Source organism: Polyodon spathula, chromosome 1, assembly GCF_017654505.1.
Source record: "Polyodon spathula isolate WHYD16114869_AA chromosome 1, ASM1765450v1, whole genome shotgun sequence".
NCBI classification, from domain to species: Eukaryota; Metazoa; Chordata; class Actinopteri; order Acipenseriformes; family Polyodontidae; genus Polyodon; species Polyodon spathula.
The window spans coordinates 93,995,684-94,015,920 of record NC_054534.1 but is presented as its reverse complement, the minus strand read 5'-3'; the positions used below and the strand labels follow the sequence as shown (position 1 = coordinate 94,015,920).

Below are 20,237 nucleotides of genomic sequence, written 5' to 3'. Positions count from 1 at the left end.
TCGACGTTTATTTTAGAAACAATTTACTGTTTTTTCGATCTTCATTTTTCCATTCAAGCAGAGAATGGGTAAAATCGACCTTTATGCTTTAAAAAAAAAACACAGACTTTTTATGCCATTGAGAAACGTATTATTTAGCAAAACCCCTTTATCATATTCAGCACGCAACAAAACCGTGGTTACCAACATTCTAATTGAAATAATGTTTGGTCACAGCAGAGCTATACCTTGTAAAATACCTACACAAATTAAAAAATGGTCTCAAATGAACCGTAGAAAACACAGCATATAAAAATGTATTACACAGACTTTTATAGAATACATTTACGAGTAAAAATAATATATGCATTTATTTCAGTAATTTTTTTTTGGGGGGGGGTGAAATTCGACATTTAACGTGCTTTGCCGATTAAACGTTAAAAATCTGCTAAATTTCAATGTAGACTTTCTAATTAAGGTTCCACTTTTTATTTGCCTTCATTTAGAGTGTATTATGATGTTCACGTTACCTTTTTTTACAGCAATCTCCACTCTAATCTGTTTGACATCTACTCACATTTAGCTAAAGACAAGACAAAATCAGGTTACTGTGCATCACTATTTAGCTGTTTTCATATCAAGCTAATATATACCTTTACTGTACAGACACACACACACACACACACACACACACACAGACACACCTGAACATCTGCCATTCAGTCCTTGGCCTCTGGAGCCTACACAGCCAATTCCATCAAACTACACCTGTGAGCAATACTTACTAGGGGCTAAGTTAAGACTACCTAAGCCATTTCACTTGTCACCTTAGTTGTATTCAAAGATGGGTCTCCAGAGTTGAAAGGCATTTACATTATACTGTACCAAAATTAAACATTTACAGGAAAAACAGCACGTAATTCAATTAAAGGAAATGGTGGTATAAAAAAAAAGCCTACTACAGGATCCTGGCTGGTGTATGGTATTAGAGATTCAAACTGTACCAGATATCATTTGAGTCCTTCCTTATCTCTTATCAGCGTAGCAATGTAGCCTGGAAGGAACTTCGGGTAAGTCACAGGAAAAAGGTGGGAACATTGTTGCCTTTTCCTGCTGGCCAGCATACTACTTTATTGTTCAGTGTATTTTTTTAGACTATCGCATCAGATCACAGCCAGTCCTGCAACATCCTCTTTCCGTCCACGAGTTGATATAATATTTATTGATTTGTGCAAAATGCATCATTACAAATGCTTGTTATTCATTGCTAGTACCAAACAAACTACCACTCTACAGCGTCGGTTTGAAATATTGTCTTAAAGTTTCCCATTCATTCTTAACATATTTTTCTCTGGTTTGCTCTAATAATACCTCTCAGGTTTGTGTGTCCCTCTACTTAACAGGTTAAACCTTTTATTGTAGTTTGTCTGTATGAATACAAAGTTGTCTGCTTTCTGTTTCAGATTAATGTATGGAAAACTTTACTGTACACTAGTTTGTTTCATTGGGATAAAAATAAATCATAAATAGAAATAAAATATAATCTTACCCTAGAGGGCATAAGAAATATTTGGGTAGGAGTTAGAGACAAGTAGGGTTAAAGAACAGCAGCCTGTTTTTTATTACGGTGTTAGCTATTAAATAATGTTGATGCTAGAAAGATCCACATTAGGAAGATAATTTTTCCATCCAAGCAAAAATCGCCCCAAAAAAAACCTTAAGGAAAAATGTATTTTTCGCTTGCAGTGACATGTTTCCATGACATCTACATGGAAAACTGTAGCAAGCGTATTTCTGGTCCTATCGACCATCCTTAGTGACATCAAACTGTCTAATGCACATGCTCGACCCCCTGTGATTAATACAAGTTTTAAATAAATGGATAGCCAGTGACTGGGTGTAAAGTGTTGTTGCACATCTACAGGGGTTCACATTAAAAGAATTGTTCACATACTGTATGTGGACCGTCAGAATTTGTTTGGTTCAATCTAATAATATAAGAATACATACACCAAACACGTGTGCCGACATAAGATAGTACCAATAACACCAAGTAAAAACTATTTCAAAAAGTGGAATACCTCAAAAAAAAAAAAGAACCAATACTCCAATGCTAATGTGTTTATGAATTCATTTATTTTGCACCAGTGTTGGCAAGGTATCTATTTGTTCAGCTGCAGCATAAAAGTGGGCACGACTGAAAATGACGGCAAACAAATAACTATTATTTAACTTTTCCGGATGTCGTTTTATTTAGTTTCAAACTCTGCTCTTGCACATCTCTGAATTTGTGACAGCCATTTATTGAGCTGTGGACTGTGGTTGCTAATTGATCGTGTACTGTACATCAGTTGTGTCTGCTTATTATGGGATGCTTGCTTTAAAAGCAATACGAGATACATTTAATAATATTTTTTTTTCATACTGTGGTACAGGGATTGTAACTTTTTCTAATGAATTTTGTGTTCTGCATTTAAGAAGTAATGCGGACCACTTATTTGAATCCCTTTTTCTCCACACCTACCTCCCCCACCTCTGAGTGCAGTTGTCATGCCATATATTAGGTTTGCTTCCATGGATTTATCGCACTAACTTGGTAGACTAGTGTGTGAGTACAAAAGATTGCTATGGAAAAACATCTAGCGAATATATTTAATGTGAGTCAGCCAAAAACAGTTTTTGACACCTGCAAATTAGGCTATTACAACATTAAAACATCACAAGGTAACCCCTTCTACTCAGTACAATATGCTTTAGCTGGAAAACTGTTTTTTCCTCCAACCTACGTAGCTATTTTAGTATGCAGAGGGGGCTATAGAGGGTATCCAAGCCCAGTTTGCCTTCATGTCTGGCCAGGATAGGCTGAGGACGATGCACCAACACATACTGCACTGAATAAATCTACAGAATAATGTACCTATAAGATTAGCTACTTAGAATATGTTTATAATGTTTAGATTTGCTGCATCATATGGCAAATTAATTGTATGATATTAAATAAACTGTAACAGTTCATCAGTTTCTAAGGTGAAGTTCTATGATAAAGGATCACAGATGTTTTATTAAATGCGACAACTACATGAACAGGTGTGACTTTTACGCCATGCACGCTACCTAAATAATGCAAAATTATCACGGTAAACCTAATTGTAAATAAACTGCATAGTTTCAAAGTGTGTTGATCACACTTTCTTTAATGTTGAAGGGGTTTAAGAAAAAAATGAGATCCCTGTTTACAGTAAAATATGTATTTAAAAAAACGTTCATGTTTTCTTCTGTGACCATGACAGCAAAAATATCTACAGGGTCTAGTGTATAGACTGGGCTGTCTTATTTTATACCATGTACAGGGATCAGTCTCCATACCCGAGAAAGGTGTTGTACATTTGCATGGATAAAAAAAGGACATAGTAAATGATAAAATTGATAAGGATAAAGTACAATGATCATAGACACAGTGATGAATGATCAAATGCAATATTCCATATAGAAATATAGTACTTGGTTTCATTACGCTATTTCACATGAAGCAAAAAAAATAAGAAGCTTGTGTTATCATTGCACATCTTAGTTCCACTCTAATGTTTTTTAAACTAGGAGGTCAATGTGTGGTTCCTCCTTTGAATATTAATAAGAGGATATATTTGTATTCAGAATGACATAGCCCCTATTTAGACAGCAGCAGAAACATTGCATCTCTCTGCTGAGGTGGAGAATGCTACAGTGTGAACACAGCATTGCCAGTGCTTTCTTAAAATAGCCAGAATAGATTCACACCATGTTATAACTGCCTAACAATACAGAGTTGTACAAAGATTTAAGTTGCACAGAAAAATAAATTAAAAAAATTCCAGCCTCTGTACAGACAATGAAAAAACATGTCTGGCACACTAGCTCCAAAAAGGAAAATACCCTTTATTTACAATTGTTAAACACACTGAAGTTATGAAATGCCTTCAATTCCAAAAGGACATGCGTCTACTTCTGGTATCATTCAACCTGCACTGTTATTGTAGCAAGGACAAATTCCCATTTAGAAGAGTTTTGTTTCAAAATGAACTGTTTAATAACACAAGATTTAGAAACTGCTTTTTAAAACTGAAGGGCAGCAGAAGAAGATGTCTTCTGGAGTTTATGCCACCACTTTTGAATAATTAATTATGTTTTGCCATTGCATCCATATTACACAACCTTACTTTTCTTAAAGCTGCAGTTGCAAGTTTTATTAATGGGGAATTTTTACCTTCCAGTACTTAGTATACATTTTAACAGCGTGGAATAAAGTGTTATTTGGAACTACTTCTTTAAAATATATATCTGCTATCTGTATGACCAAATCATACATACCACTGCCAATCAATAATGGCACGTGTGGTTCTGGTTCCAGTTACTGTAGGCTCTGGCAAAGGCATCCAAGAAAGTGATCATGTTATTTTTTCGACATCCTTACATCCTGCTTTGTGTGTATTCAAGCTTGGTTTCATCCCCCAAATTACAGTAGTCAAATTGACAGGGACAACTTCATTGACGCTTGAAACCTGCTAAGCATTGTGTGCTTCAGTTGTACAAACTACTGACACATTATAAGCTTTTCAGATTACGAATCAAATCCTGAATTAAACAAGGGATTTGAACCCCTCCACACACACACACACACACACACACACACACACATTTGTATTATGCTGACATTTTAGTTGTTCTTATGTCACATCCATCTAAAATAATACTACATGGGTCACTACCACAATGTTGTGTTGATTAAGCTCCTGGAGGTCACACAACTGTGTGGCAAATGAGCTTCTAAATCCACTGGGGTGAACTGATTTACAGATCAGTACACACTCAGTGCAGCAGCATTATGAAAGCCTAACAAAACAACACATTTGGAAGAGCAGACTGCATATAATAACTGACGCATGTGTCATGTTGTCGGTGCAATTATCTTCAGTTTTGAAGCCCAGCACACATGAGAAAACATGTTTCCTTGTTTCTGGAAATTAGGAAATATCCAGCACACATGAGGACACATCTGCCTTATGCACACTGGGTTTAGTTTCTTAATTTTGGTTTTGATTTCTATTATAATATATTACAAGAGAAGCAGCATTAATTGATGAATTCATATCACTAATTAAATTCCCCACACAAATGGCAATTCATTCTAGTTTTTTTTTTTTTTGGTGGTGAGAAAAATTTGAATTAGGACTTTCATTTTTCAATTTTTTTTTTTTTTTTTATTAAAAAACATATTATATTAAATCTCTGTAACTCCTTATCACGACAGAGTTATAATTCAGTTCTGTTACATTCATAACCTTCAAACAGCTGCAGTTGTGGCAGAAGTGTAACTGGATGCATGCATGGCAAAGTGTAAAGCAGGGTTGAGAGGGTCTGTAGAGGTAAATTAACCAAAATGTAAAGAAGGTATGTTTTCTGTTGAGGTTGTGAGCAGATAGCAGATGATAATAATAATAATAATAATAATAATAATAATAATAATAATAATAACAACAACAAAACTGGAGTATTTTAAAAAATGTGTTCAATTGTATAACATCAATTTTTCAGTCTTAAATGTTAATTTGTAAAATAATTGAAGCAGCAGCACCTTTTCCATACCTATTTGGAAATTGTGGAAACCTAATGATTAATTTACAGGAATTGTTGTTTATCGACCCTAAACAAAATAGCTGTTTCAGAAAAAGTCTAATGAAACACAAATGAGAGAATTCCAAGGAACTGCTTATTTTCAACTAAAACAAAAATCCAAGTAGGAAAAAAAAAAAAAGTTCAGTAGTTTAGATTTTCTTTATGGCTGTCAAAATAAATTGATGAAACTCAATTGTTTACTGAAGATACTGATTCAGTGTGTCAGAATTGATTTTACACACAACCACAAAAAGTATACCAGGTCTAAAGGTCCACATACCCCTAAACAGCTTCAGGCAGTTCAAGGTAAACAGACATTGCATTAAAAAAAATGTAAAAATAGTTGTCTATATAAAACTTGACAACATAAATATCTGTGAGAAGCAACAATATATTAACAAAACTACAGATACAACTTGCATTTTGAGCAAACGTACTTGGGCAATAGTGGTCCAACCTGAAACCTTGTCAAGTGCTCTGGTTTAATAATATTTTTTAAATTTATTTTTTTTATTTTTTTTTTTTTTTTTTGGGGGGGGGGGGGGGGGGGGCTCAAGAGTATATTTGATAAGTGAAAGTACCATAATTTTCATGCTATTAAAAAAAACACCCCGTGCGATTATTTTTTTTTGGTGGACATGTTTTAAAAAAAAAATATCTGTATTATATCTTGTTTTATGGAGAGTAATATATTTGAGATTTGACTCAGGCGCTAAACTCTAAATTGAGGGTGATTGATTTGTTAACACCCACCAACTAATGATAGCATATTTTTCGATAAAAAGAAAATTACAAATTATATATAATATATATATATATATATATATATATATATATATATATATATATATATATATATATATATGTGTGTGTGTGTGTGTGTGTGTGTGTTCACACACAATTCATACATGCATACATATTTTCATACAGAAAGGGACATACCTCTGTGCGCGACTGTAGTCTCTTGTTCATCTCATATATCCGATACTCTGGCTGTACCATGTACGGCGTATGTCTCCTGTAAAACGGTCCAAAAGGAGAGGAATAAAAGGGATCATGAGGTGTGCTGGACATCTTGCCTGCTTGTGGTGGTTCAAGCTACACAGCGCAACATCAACATCCATACAGAGCACATGGGCTGCGATGCTCTGTGTACAGCGCAAGCTAGCGCACCACCAATCCTATACACTCACACACAGCAGCGAGCGCACGTTGGGCGAGAGCTGCCGGAGGACAGGACACTGCACTGCACAGCAGACGAGGGCGGGAGGGGTGAGGGGCTGGCGGAATGCTTCAGGCTGTGCTGTTTGTTTTCACGGGAGCAGTTTGTGGAAGGATCATTTCCTGTCCGCACTGAAGACTAGTTCTTAAAAAAAATACAATTATTTTCGAAGCTGACACAGAGAATTATTATTATTATTATTATTTTAGTTTTTCCCAACTAGGACCCCTCACGAATCTTGCAGAAAGGCTTGTTAGCATATAGGTGTTTAAACAGCTGCCTGCCCGGAGAGCATCACCTCATGTGCTTCTCTACTAATTTCATCACTCACAGCCACATGTTAATTAAAAACCTTTTCTATTTTTAGGACTGTTCTTGTGTCCTAAAATTCCTGTAAATTAGAAGCAATAGCAGGTTAACCAAATAAAATCATTTTAAATTTACAATTGTGACCCTTGATGTACAAAAACTGCGCGTTATTAATGTACAGTAAAAAAAGCGATAGTATAATAATAATAATTCGTAAGTATTTTATTAATTAAAGGTAATATAATCATGTATATGTGTGTTAGATCCATTCGAGTCAGTTTTAATTAAAGCATAAACTGCAGCATCTAGATTTGTACAGGTTTAAAACGGATTTCTTACCAGCCTGCTTCACATTTGTAGATATAAAAAAATATCCTTTCAAATAAAAAAAAAATAGTTTTTTTTTTTTCATTTTGAAATGTAGTTACATAACCTTATATTATCTTAATAACATATCTTAATAACATTCCATGCTCAAAGCTATTTACTACAAATCCTAATTAACGCTTTTTTTTTTTTTTTTTTTTAATTACAGAAGGGAAAAATACACAATTACCTAACCAGAAATAAGCGACTTTAATTTAGGACTTGCAAGTTATTGTTTTATTAGATTTTTTTAAAATTGTAATTGTTTTTGTTTCCTTTAAAAAAATGCACTAATCCGATTGATAGCTTGAGAATCTGGCACATTATGTACTGCAGAATTCAAATGACACATTAAGATAAATCCAGCTGTGTAGAACTGATTGACCTGCAGGGCACCGGTTACCACAAGTCTATTCCTAGCTCTTGCCACTGCTCTACCTCTACTCCTAACCATGCTAGGTTGTCCTCCCTTCTGCAAGCAGTTATGTTCAAGTCTCAGCAAGAGCAGTAAGCAGTTCTATATTCAGGGAGATTAAAAGCATGGTCTCCAAACAGGAAATCATAATGGTTTGGGCTAGAGGTCAAAATATCTTAAACCTCTGACCCATCAATGGCACACATGATTTCTGCTTTTAAACACAGAGCATCTCATTGGATCGGTCCTCAAATATAATAATTTAATTATCTAGATTCCGAACTTTTAGTTGAAATGCCTGAGGCCGATTCTCTTGACTTTCAAATCCCAGTTTTGTGTTGATTATCAAAATAGAGGCTGCAGAATGTGCAGGGGGAACCATTTGTAATTGCCACTGCATGTACACTACAGTGCAAGCATTGCTCGTAACACCAACTTGTGTGATCAGCTTCAGCAATTAGTGAATTGTAGACTTTCTTTTTGATGGTCTGGGGCCTATTTGGGGCTATGGTTGATCAAAGCCTAATATGTGGAAAAACCCCTACAGCATCAAAATTAGCAATTTTAATCTTGAGGTTTTCTTTAATTTGATAAATTCGAGAATGTAAATGACTTAATCACACTGTATAAGGCCCATATGATATGGAACTGTAGTAATAGTCTACCTAAGACATTAGGTAAAATAAGATAATACTCTCCCGGGACAAAGATAGCTGTGCCACTAAATACTGTACTTAATTTTTATATTAGTGCTGACTTTTTTGCATTAGCTATATTTGGAAGGAGGGACTTCTGCATGTCTTTGCAAACTGCTAGTTGTCACCTCAAACCAGTCTGTTCATGGATGAGAAGAACTCCTTTAAAAAATGGTGCAGAACATGTTTGGAAACGAGAATGTTTGTTATTTATAATTATACCACAATGCCTTTCCTCTGGGACAGTCAACCCAAAAATCAATACACCATAATACAAAGCACAATTAAACATAATCTTGCTTAACAGATTTTAAATTCCAAGACGAAGATGGTGACAAAAACAGGCTGTATTTTTACATTTATCCCATCATTACTTGTCTGGTTCCAAGTAGCTGATTGATCCCATAACTTCATCTGTCTCCACTCAATATCCAGCCTTTGGCAATGGTCTCTATGCTGTGCTTAAAATACTGGCTGGGTTGTAGGGACCGAATTACTTGGTATTCTAAATGCAGTCTCACTAGTAACCCTCAGAATAACCTTTTTTATTTGTGCTCTACATTTTTAATACATCTAATCAGCACTCCAGATAAACTACCTGCCGCTTTTCCACATTAACAAATCTGAAATACTAAATAAAAATTTAATGCGTAAAAATACACAACAATTTTGCTGCACAGCTTGACTGCCTCCCCTTCCGCTGTCTCTAAAACTTCCAATAACAACTACGTCTCCCAGATGTGTTCAGTTACTAGGAAACTGTACACAGAAAAAACAACCAAACAAAAATTATCCAATCTCTGGCTAGCCCTGTTGTCTTTGCAGCCAATCACAGTAAAAAAATAAGAAAAATTCAAAGCTGCACAGGTTGAAGCGTAAACACCCCAGTCCAGCTACAAATCAAACTGAAACCATCATCCGAGGCAACGCTAAAAAAAGCTTATTAATGCATTTCCTTATTTTTAACATGTTCACTGAATTTAATTAATTTGTAGTCAGTGTGATACCTCGAAAAAAATGCGTGGAGCCGATAAAGAACCCTGCAGAACACATAACAGTATTTCAAAGTAATGGAAAAATGGAAGGCTCTTTTTTAATGCCTACCTCATTACCATTAAAGATTGTATAGTATTTGTCAAGATTACTCATGGCTTCAAGGTAATGTTGCATTTTATCCCCTGAAAATACTTTTTACTCTCTCAGTGTTAAAATTAGAGGGTAAGTTACTCCCAGACCCAAACCTTAGCTGGAGCGCTGCATCTAATCATTCTGTTTTCCTTTTAACTTGCTTCCAAGCATTGTCTGCATGGTCACAGCGACAACTTTACCTCAAGGTCTTTTTTTGTGGCTGCCCTGATATATTTGAAAGAGGGTGTGAACAGGATGGCTGTTGTGGTGACCTCAGACCCGGAAGGACTGGCGGGTGAAAACGGAGCCGTGGCGCTCAGTATATTTATTAAATGACAAAACAAACAAAAGATTTAAACAAAACACACAACACTGAAAATAAAGGGCGCATTGGCCAAACAAACGGACAGACAAAACAGACGTGGATGAACCCAACAAACAAGTACCGCGCTGGCACTTCCAGCATGTCGTAGCAATTGTTTATAATTCTCTCCTAACTCCACCCATTCTCCACTAACGAACACACAACCCTGAGTGAGTGCTTCGTGCATCTACTTATACAATTGTGCTGGGATTCAATTACCAATTAATTATTCACTTGAATCCCAGCACATGCACTAATCTGTGTACTCCCGTGCTCACATATCAATACCCACTTAAATATGCACGTGGCATGAGTTATGCCATTCTCGTGTCTAAATACAAATTACGCTTTATAACATTTATGCTCATAACCCATATTTATATCCTGTGTATTTTATACATAAATACCAACATTAACACGCTACATACAACATAAAACACTAATAAACACAAAGGGGTGGGACACTCCGCCACAGAGGGTTATACCCGGATCACCCTAACATAACACTTTTAAGCCTGCTCATTGGGAGAGTTTAAGGTGAATTTGGTTGAACTCAAATTTGGTGGGTAAAAATAAAAGAAAGTCATAGCGACCGGTGCACAAGATGTTGCAGTGCAAAGAGGAAGCGATGACACAGGAGATATGTTTAAACCAAGGTGGCTGGTGTTTTATTAGCTGACAAACAGGAACAGTTCCTAAACTAAGTACAACAAGCTTGACACAGAACAAAAAAACAGCAATAATAATACTAATTGAGACTGCGATAGGTATTTTACCACACCCCTGTCCCGTTCCACTATTGTAACAGTCAAACTGTCTAGCTCTCCCTTTCCCAGGCTCAAGTCTAGGACCATATATATATATATATATATATATATATATATATATATATATATATATATACACACACACCTCCTCCTAGTCCCTCCCCTGGAATATACCATTCTGTATAAAGACATACAATCATTACCAAACAGATTTAAAACTATCAACTTACAAAAACGTACCATTTACAGATATACAGAATACTTGCATTCAAACTGTCCTGGATAGGTAACTTCAGGCAAATAAAAATAAGTTTCACCATTTCTGCTTTCCTCTCCATAGACTAACATTAGGCGTGCCCCTGCTACTCTTTGAAATGGCAAGCAGCAAGTAAGTAAAAGCAAACTTTGTTTCAAGTTTCATAGCTGTACTTTCTTCCCTGGGGCTATTAAATAACGAATCCAGACCCCAAACAACAATGCCCCACACAGGTAAGTATGTTTTGTTTCATTAATCATGGGTTTCAGGCTTACAACATATTTTACCCAAGATATGTTAGACACACAACAACATAAGAACATAAGAACATAAGAAAGTTTACAAACGAGAGGAGGCCATTCGGCCCATCTTGCTCGTTTGGTTGTTAGTAGCTTATTGATCCCAAAATCTCATCAAGCAGCTTCTTGAAGGATCCCAGGGTGTCAGCTTCAACAACATTACTGGGGAGTTGATTCCAGACCCTCACAATTCTCTGTGTAAAAAAGTGTCTCCTATTTTCTGTTCTGAATGCCCCTTTTTCTAAACTCCATTTGTGACCCCTGGTCCTTGTTTCTTTTTTCAGGCTGAAAAAGTCCCGTGGGTCGACACTGTCAATACCTTTTAGAATTTTGAATGCTTGAATTAGGTCGCCACGTAGTCTTCTTTGTTCAAGACTGAACAGATTCAATTCTTTTAGCCTGTCTGCATATGACATGCCTTTTAAGCCCGGAATAATTCTGGTCGCTCTTCTTTGCACTCTTTCTAGAGCAGCAATATCTTTTTTATAGCGAGGTGACCAGAACTGCACACAATATTCAAGATGAGGTCTTACAAGTGCATTGTACAGTTTTAACATTACTTCCCTTGATTTAAATTCAACACTTTTCACATTGTATCCGAGCATCTTGTTAGCCTTTTTTATAGCTTCCCCACATTGCCTAGATGAAGACATTTCTGAGTCAACAAAAACTCCTCGGTCTTTTTCATAGATTCCTTCTCCAATTTCAATATCTCCCATATGATATTTATAATGTACATTTTTATTTCCTGCGTGCAGTACCTTACACTTTTCTCTATTAAATGTCATTTGCCATGTGTCTGCCCAGTTCTGAATCTTGTCTAGATCATTTTGAATGACCTTTGCTGCTGCAACAGTGTTTGCCACTCCTCCTACTTTTGTGTCGTCTGCAAATTTAACAAGTTTGCTTACTATACCAGAATCTAAATCATTAATGTAGATTAGGAATAGCAGAGGACCTAATACTGATCCCTGTGGTACACCGCTGGTTACCACACTCCATTCTGAGGTTTTTCCTCTAATCAGTACTTTCTGTTTTCTACATGTTAACCACTCCCTAATCCATGTACATGTGTTTCCTTGAATCCCAACTGCGTTCAGTTTGAGAATTAATCTTTTGTGCGGGACTTTGTCAAAAGCTTTCTGGAAATCTAAATAAACCATGTCATATGCTTTGCAATTATCCATTATCGATGTTGCATCCTCAAAAAAATCAAGCAAGTTAGTTAGACACGATCTCCCTTTCCTAAAACCATGTTGACTGTCTCCCAGTACCCTGTTACCATATAGGTAATTTTCCATTTTGGATCTTATTATAGTTTCCATAAGTTTGCATATAATAGAAGTCAGGCTTACTGGTCTGTAGTTACCTGGTTCAGTTTTGTTTCCCTTTTTGTGGATCGGTATTACGTTTGCAATTTTCCAGTCTGTCGGTACCACCCCTGTGTCAAGAGACTGCTGCATGATCTTGGTTAGCGGTTTGTAAATTACTTCTTTCATTTCTTTGAGTACTACTGGGAGGATCTCATCCGGCCCAGGGGATTTGTTTATTTTAAGAGCTCCTAGTCCCTTTAACACTTCTGCCTCAGTTATGCTAAAGTTATTTAAAACTGGATAGGAACTGGATGACATGTGGGGCATGTTGTCAGTATCTTCCTTTGTAAAAACTTGTGAAAAGTAATCATTTAACATATTTGCTATTTTTTTTTCTTCCTCTACGATTTTGCCATTTGTATCTCTTAAACATTTAATCTCCTCTTTGAATGTTCTCTTGCTGTTGTAATATTGGAAAAACATTTTGGAATTGGTTTTAGCTCCCTTAGCAATGTTTATTTCTATTTCTCTCTTGGCCTTTCTAACTTCCTTTTTGACTTGCGTTTGCAGTTCTGTGTACTCTTTCTGCGTACTTTCTTTTCGGTCCTTTTTTAATGCTCTGTAAAGTGTCTTTTTTCGCTGAATATTTTTTTTAATTGATCTATTAAACCATTTTGGCAATTTAGTTTTACATTTAGATTTGTCTACTTTAGGGATGTAATTGTTTTGCGCCTCTAGTACTACATTTTTGAAGAACAACCATCCTTCTTCTGTGGGTGTTTTCTCTATTTTACTCCAATCTACTTCTGTTAGTCTCTGTTTCATGCCTTCATAGTTTGCTTTTCTAAAATTGTAAACCTTAACTTTAGTCTTTACTTTTGGGGATTTAAAAAACACTTCAAATGAGACCATGTTATGGTTTGAGTTTGCCAGTGGTTCTCTGACCTCTGTTTTAGTTATTCTATCTTCGTTATTTGAAAAGACTAAATCAAGGCATGCCTCCCCTCTAGTGGGTGCCTTCACAAATTGTGTTAGGAAGCAGTCATTTGTCATTTCCACCATTTCTATATCATCCTTCGCGCTACCCACCGGGTTTTCCCATTTTATTTGGGGGAAGTTGAAATCCCCCATTAGTATGGCTTCTCCTTTGCTACACACATTTCTAATGTCATTGTATAACAGATTTTAGTCTGTATTTTAAATGTAGGTTGGTAATGTCACTCCGTTACAGGCCCCTTGTCAAGTAGGAACATTGATATAAAAATCTGTTCTGTGAAGTTGTGAAATCAGAAAAGAATCCAGCCCTGGGCAATAATAAGTAATTAAAATAAACTTTAACTAAGTTCTGTTAGCGGTTTTAATTAAAAAATCTTTTTTCTGTAAGATTAGGAGGATATTAGTTTGTATTCATTGACATTTTAAAAGTTTTTGCTGTCTCTCAGCAGTTATCCTCTAATAAAGAATATTTCTAATTAACGGGGGTCAAAAACAAAGCCTCCCAGGGGCATAGGAGGAATAAGATCTTTGATTGAATAGTTTTTAAACATAAAATAGAGGCGCAAAAAAGACATGTGTGTGATACCAGTGATATGGCCAAAGATTAACCGAATTGAGCAGTGTTGTGGTTAATGGTTTACTGGGGTAATAGGGGGTGTGGGTTGTCCGCCGACAAATGAGAGAGATGCAGGACTTTTGCCTTGCCTCGCAGGATTTATTAATGAGAAGAAGCAAAACACAACCACCTTACGAACCAAATACAAACCCAAAAGAAAACACTGCAAACAACAGCTGACTCCTTTTATAGTGAGACGCTCTGCCAGGATACACCCACCAGTTGGTCAAGGAACCGCTACCACTAATACTCGGGTATGATTCGCTGTAAACAAACTCATCTGGCAGCGCATCACAGGTTGCACTGGTATATATGTTGCCCCCCCCCCCCCCTTTTTGAAAACAACAATTCCAGGAAAAAGCCTACAGGTCACATCGGTATATAAGTTGCTCCCCTCTTTTTAGGACCCCCTACAATACCTAAAAAATAGACTTATACAATGGATTTTACAGTACATATCATGTGAAGATAGTAATTGAAACCATTTGGCCTCTACCATCGATATGTCCAGTGGTTCAAAAATGTGTCAGTGAAAAAACTCACTGACCCATTTTGTCAGTGAACCCTTTCATCTGCAGGGAAAAGGTTACCAAAGTCTTTAAATACCCTCCCCCATTCTACTAACTAAAGCCTGGGACGGACGTCATCCCAATCCAATCATCTGCCACCACACTAACCACTCCCATACTCCCTGACAGTGAAGCAAACCAATAACAAAACATAAAGAAGACCTCATTTAGTAGGGGAACCATCCCAATTATTAACATGCCAGTGGACTTCCAGACTCTTTGATGTATTCCTACACCAACCACGCCTTAAAACCTAGTCCCCCTGTTGAGAACTAGCTACATCCATGCTATCCATACACACAACTGTAAATACTATAGGGGGAATCCCCAATTCATAGAAAATGAAGGGGTTGTACAAGTGATGTAACCAAATGCAGCTCAGTCATGTACAATATACATGGGATGGCTAATATACACAAGCATGCATTATATCCTAAACATTAAGGTACCATTTTGAGGTTAAACCACTCTATAAGAATTAGATTAGCATTTAAATAATTTAATAGTGAAATGCAAATATATTTAGTTAATAACTGTGGTTTTAATAAAAGCTTAAAACTTTCCCTAGATTAACTGTTCTATATCTAAATGGACGCAGATTTCTCGTCATTTTTTTTTTTTTTTTTTACGTCTGAGCAGCTAGACAAAGTATACATTGATAATTATTGTTAACTCATAACACATATTCTCCAAACATGTTAGCATTCTAGAACACGCCGGCGAGAGGTAGCACTGAATATTAAATCACTGCCTCCCTAAAGCAGCTTATTAAGCTTACCTCCACATTTTCAGTTTACATTTCATTTTAGACATCGTTGGATCTATCAGTATCTAAAAGCACATTACATCTTAGTCTGCTTTTTTATAATGATGCTGTGACAGAATTTCATGTTGCCATTTGCAGATGTTTCAGATGTGACATAAAGTAAAACATGTGTTTTGAATTACATTACACTGACAGGGAATTGAAGCTTGTACTTAAGGACAAGAAAGAGGCCCCATGTAGGGATAGATACACAATGTTATGAGTTACTGGCCAGTGGGGAAAGTGTGCTGTCATGGTTCAGATTGCATGCATTAAAACCAAATGTACTAGTGAATAAAAGAGAATTGAAGAGTACATACAAATATGGAATAAACACTACATGAGAAGAGCATAGCAGGATTAAAAATGTTTTTCTTATAGAAATATCCTACAATATGTCCAGTTTGTGTTCTTTTTTATATATATATATATATATATATATATATATATATATATATATATATATATATACACACACACACACGCACGCACGCACGCACGCACGCACGCACGCACGCACACACACACAGTACTGTGCAAAAGTTTTAGGCAGGTGTGAAAAAATGTTGTAAAGTAAGAATGCTTTCAAAAATAGACATGTTAATAGATTATATTTATCAATTAACTAAATGCAAAGTGAGTGAACAGAAGAAAAATCTAAATCAAATCCATATTTGGTGTGACCAAACTTTTGCACAGTACTGTATATAAATATATATTTTGACTGGTTAAAAACATTTATAATGAGTTAACAGTGTCATAGTAAATACAGCTGCATGTTTGAATGTATTACTTATTACAATATGCTACATGGACTAAGTACTATATGGTGACACATAAACCATATGGTAACACATTGGGCATTTATGACTTTCCCAACTATATTTTTTAGAATTGTCAAAGCGTCTTTTAGCAGGACCATGAAAACAAACAAACAACAAAGAATACAGACTTAACGAACCTTGTGAAAACATACCTACATCAGATAGGATAGACTAGAGACTTGCAAGGCATTGGGGAGCCTACTTATGTATACTGTTAAAAAAAAAAATGTATCCATATTATAAAAAATATATTTTAAAAAAGGGTCTAAAATTAAATACTTTATTTTATAATTGCATCCCTGATGAATTCAACAGAACCCCTTGAAGCAATTATAACCTTGTCATTCACTGCATTATTCTACATATTACCAAAATCGTTTTCTTAGCTATATAATAGCTAAGAAAAAAAAAAAATTGAATTCAGTCTGATGTATTAAATCATTTTACAATATTGTTGACTATCTAGAATTAAAGAAAATGTTTATTTTCTCTTTTTTATGGTGAAAAAGCAATGCTACTGCATTTCACGAAATGATATCTGACTGTGAGTCAGCCAGGCTTACAGTTTAATGGAGACTGTTTTGGGGAACTTTGTGTATGTTTATTTTTTAATTATGTTATGACAGAATACAGTGAATGACGAATTTAGTTAAAGCTCTGTGGTAACCATGGTAAATTATGGTACCAACTAAGGGTCATAAAAAATATCACAAGAGGTCATAGTGGCTACCTTGATCTTAAGTGGGTGAAAATCACCTGGCATCTTATATATCACCCTATAATATATGTGTACATTTAATAAATACATAAATAAGAAAAAGTAAACAGCATAGCTCATTTTAATCTGACATCATTCTCCCATCTGATACAAACCATCTCACACAACCTATCTGATACAAAGCCACTTGAGATGACTGTATCACATTAATGCCAGGGTCTAACATATATTATAATTATTTACAGTAAAATAATTCTCTCTCTCTCTCTGTGTATATATATATATATATATATATATATATTTATATATATATATATATATATATATATATACACACACACACACACACACACACACAAGTAGTGGACAAAAAATGGAAACACCAATGTCAAGTCACTTAATAGGGTGTTGGGCCACCATGTGCGGCCAGTACGGCCTGCATGCACTGTGGTATAGATTCTACCAGTCTCTGGAATTCTGCAGAAGGGATGCGGCACCATTCTTCCACGAGAAAGTCAATCAACTCACGCCTGGTTGATGGAGGTGGAAAACACTGTCTCAGGCGTCATTCCAGAATATCCCAAATCTGGTGACTGAGAAAGCCATGACATATGGATAACATCAGTGTCATGCTCATCAAACCACTGGGTGACCACACATGCTCTGTGGATGGGGGCATTGTCATTCTGGAAGACACCCCCCTCGGCAGGAAAGAAATGCTGCAGCATGGGGTGAAGATGATCACTCAGTACCATTAAGTAGCGGTTAACATTGACCTTGCCTTCTAACGGAATGAGTACAACCAAACCATGCCAGGAAAATGCGCCCCACAACATTACAGAACCACTAGAACCCTTCACTGTTGGAACCAAGCACTCAGGGCTGTAGAGTTTTTTAGTTTGGCGCCACACATGCACTTGTCCGTTTGTCTAGAACATAGTGAAGGATGATTCATCTGACCATATCGCATTTCTCCACTGCTCGGTAGTCCATTGCATGTGCTTTTTGCACCATGGACTCGCAAACATGCATTGCCAGGTGTGGTGAGTGTTTTGTGCACTGCAACCTGACTATGGTATCCCGCTCGGTGGAGTTCTCGGCGGACCGTTTTTAATGAAACTGGCTGCTCGTGCCCCAGGTTGAAATTTGCAGTCAATTGATCTGCAGTTGCTCGCCTGTTTTTCCTTGCACTTCAAATTAATGCACGGATATCACGATCCTGGATTATGCGCTTCCACCCACTGTTGCCCTTTGCTGATGATGTCTTTCCCTCGGACTTCCATGCCAACATCACCTTAGACACCATTGCTTGTGAAACATCAGCAAGTTGAGCTGTCTTGGTCACTGAAGCTCCTGCCAAACGCGCTCCAACAATCACCCCTCTTTCAAAGTCACTGAGGTCTCCTCTTGCAGGCATGCTAGCTATAATTATAAGCTACCAGGCCTGTCCAGCATTTTTATACATGACTCTAAGCATGCTGGGATGTTATTTGCTTAATTAACTCATTAGCCACACGTGTGGAAGTCCTTGCTTTCAATATACCCAGGTACTTTTTTGTCCACTACCTGTATATAACAGCTTGGAAAAATAACAGCCTCTGTTTGGTTAAACAGCTTCAAGTGACTGTGTGTGTGTGTGTGTGTGTGTGTGTGTGTGTGTGTGTGTGTGTGTGTGTGTGTGTGTGTGTGTGTGTATATATATATATATATATATGGCACATCCATATGGCTTGCATAGTAATGAGCTGCTTCACACTGTATAACCTAGAAATGCTAACAGTAGACACAAAAGAGAAAATGAGGCACAGCTAAATGCAACAAAACAAATATTGAAAAAACACAAAAAAACTACAACGTGGGTTGTTAATGTATATAAAGACTGGCTTAAAGAAAAAAATGTGGACATTAATTAAGGAAATAAGTCCAGAAAACCCCAACAGAATTCTAGGGGAATTTTATGCCAGTGCAAGAAGTTCAAGCAGTATAATTTTTAAGTCTTATAACACTGAAAGCTGGACTAAATACATTTGTTCACTGTAGAAGTTTTAACATCTCTGTTGACAGCAAGTTTAAGACAAGCAATAAAGTCTTTCTGTCAGTCATGAAAACGTTCAGAAAAGCCGGTAAAGACAAGGCTAAACCTCTGCATTACCGACCTGGATTAGAAGTGGCTGCAGGAATGTGAAGCACCTTCACCAGGCTCTGTGGTCGGATTTGTACTCAAGGTATGGTTTGATCTTCAGCTTAACCTGGCACAACGTAGGCACAAAAAAACATACAAAATGGATGATCCTGACAGTGAAAACCTCTTTGTCCAGTGGCAGTGCAGAGCTTAATCACCAACCACATGTGCGTATTGTTAATAGGATCCACATGGCCTGTCACGGTTTATGTCTTACAGATATATTTACAACCTTATCGTTCAGGGAATTCAGTGTTTATTCCACAAACGGGGATGGCCGATTAACCAGCAAGCCTCCAAACATGCCAAACCTGGAAGAAGGATGCCAGAGAAGGACTTTCCTTAAATCAAGCTCCTCATCTGCTCAGCAACAATACAATTTGCCGTTGATGGATTTGAATTAATATAAGATTAATTATTAATATAAGATTAATTATTAATATAAGATATAATGATTTAAGCTGCTTCAGTACTTGCATGCCCTGAAACGTCAACAATCAATCAATCAAAAACAATCGTTTTTTAATTTAATTTTTTTTTATTTTCCTTTTTACAATAAAACATATAACAACCTTATACACCCGGGACAGATACAGTTACTCAGTGATAGATTCTATCATGTCCTATTATCAATCCTAACCCACACAGAAACCTAAACAACCCCGAAATGATGCTAGGCCCCCCCTTTAGATCTGAATAATTTAAGCCAATGCACAAACTGAAAGAGATCTAGCGTCTAGTGATTCTGGTATACGTTATACC

The 20,237-nt window shown here is 36.4% G+C and overlaps 1 protein-coding gene across 9 annotated transcripts in view; it reads right to left on the bottom strand.

The window, feature by feature from the left end:
* Window positions 1-20,237, bottom strand: part of LOC121324438 (LIM domain-binding protein 2) — a 132,555-nt gene that overhangs the window by 76,218 nt on the left and 36,100 nt on the right. For 2 of the 9 annotated variants that reach the window (XM_041266324.1, XM_041266359.1), the window contains exon 1: window positions 6,574-7,113. In XM_041266324.1, the coding sequence (XP_041122258.1) occupies window positions 6,574-6,705 (132 nt within the window). In that variant the 5' untranslated portion in view covers window positions 6,706-7,113. Of the gene's footprint in view, window positions 1-6,573; window positions 7,121-20,237 lie in introns of those variants that run through there. The other 7 variants (XM_041266378.1, XM_041266388.1, XM_041266314.1 and 4 more) reach the window with 5 other exon arrangements.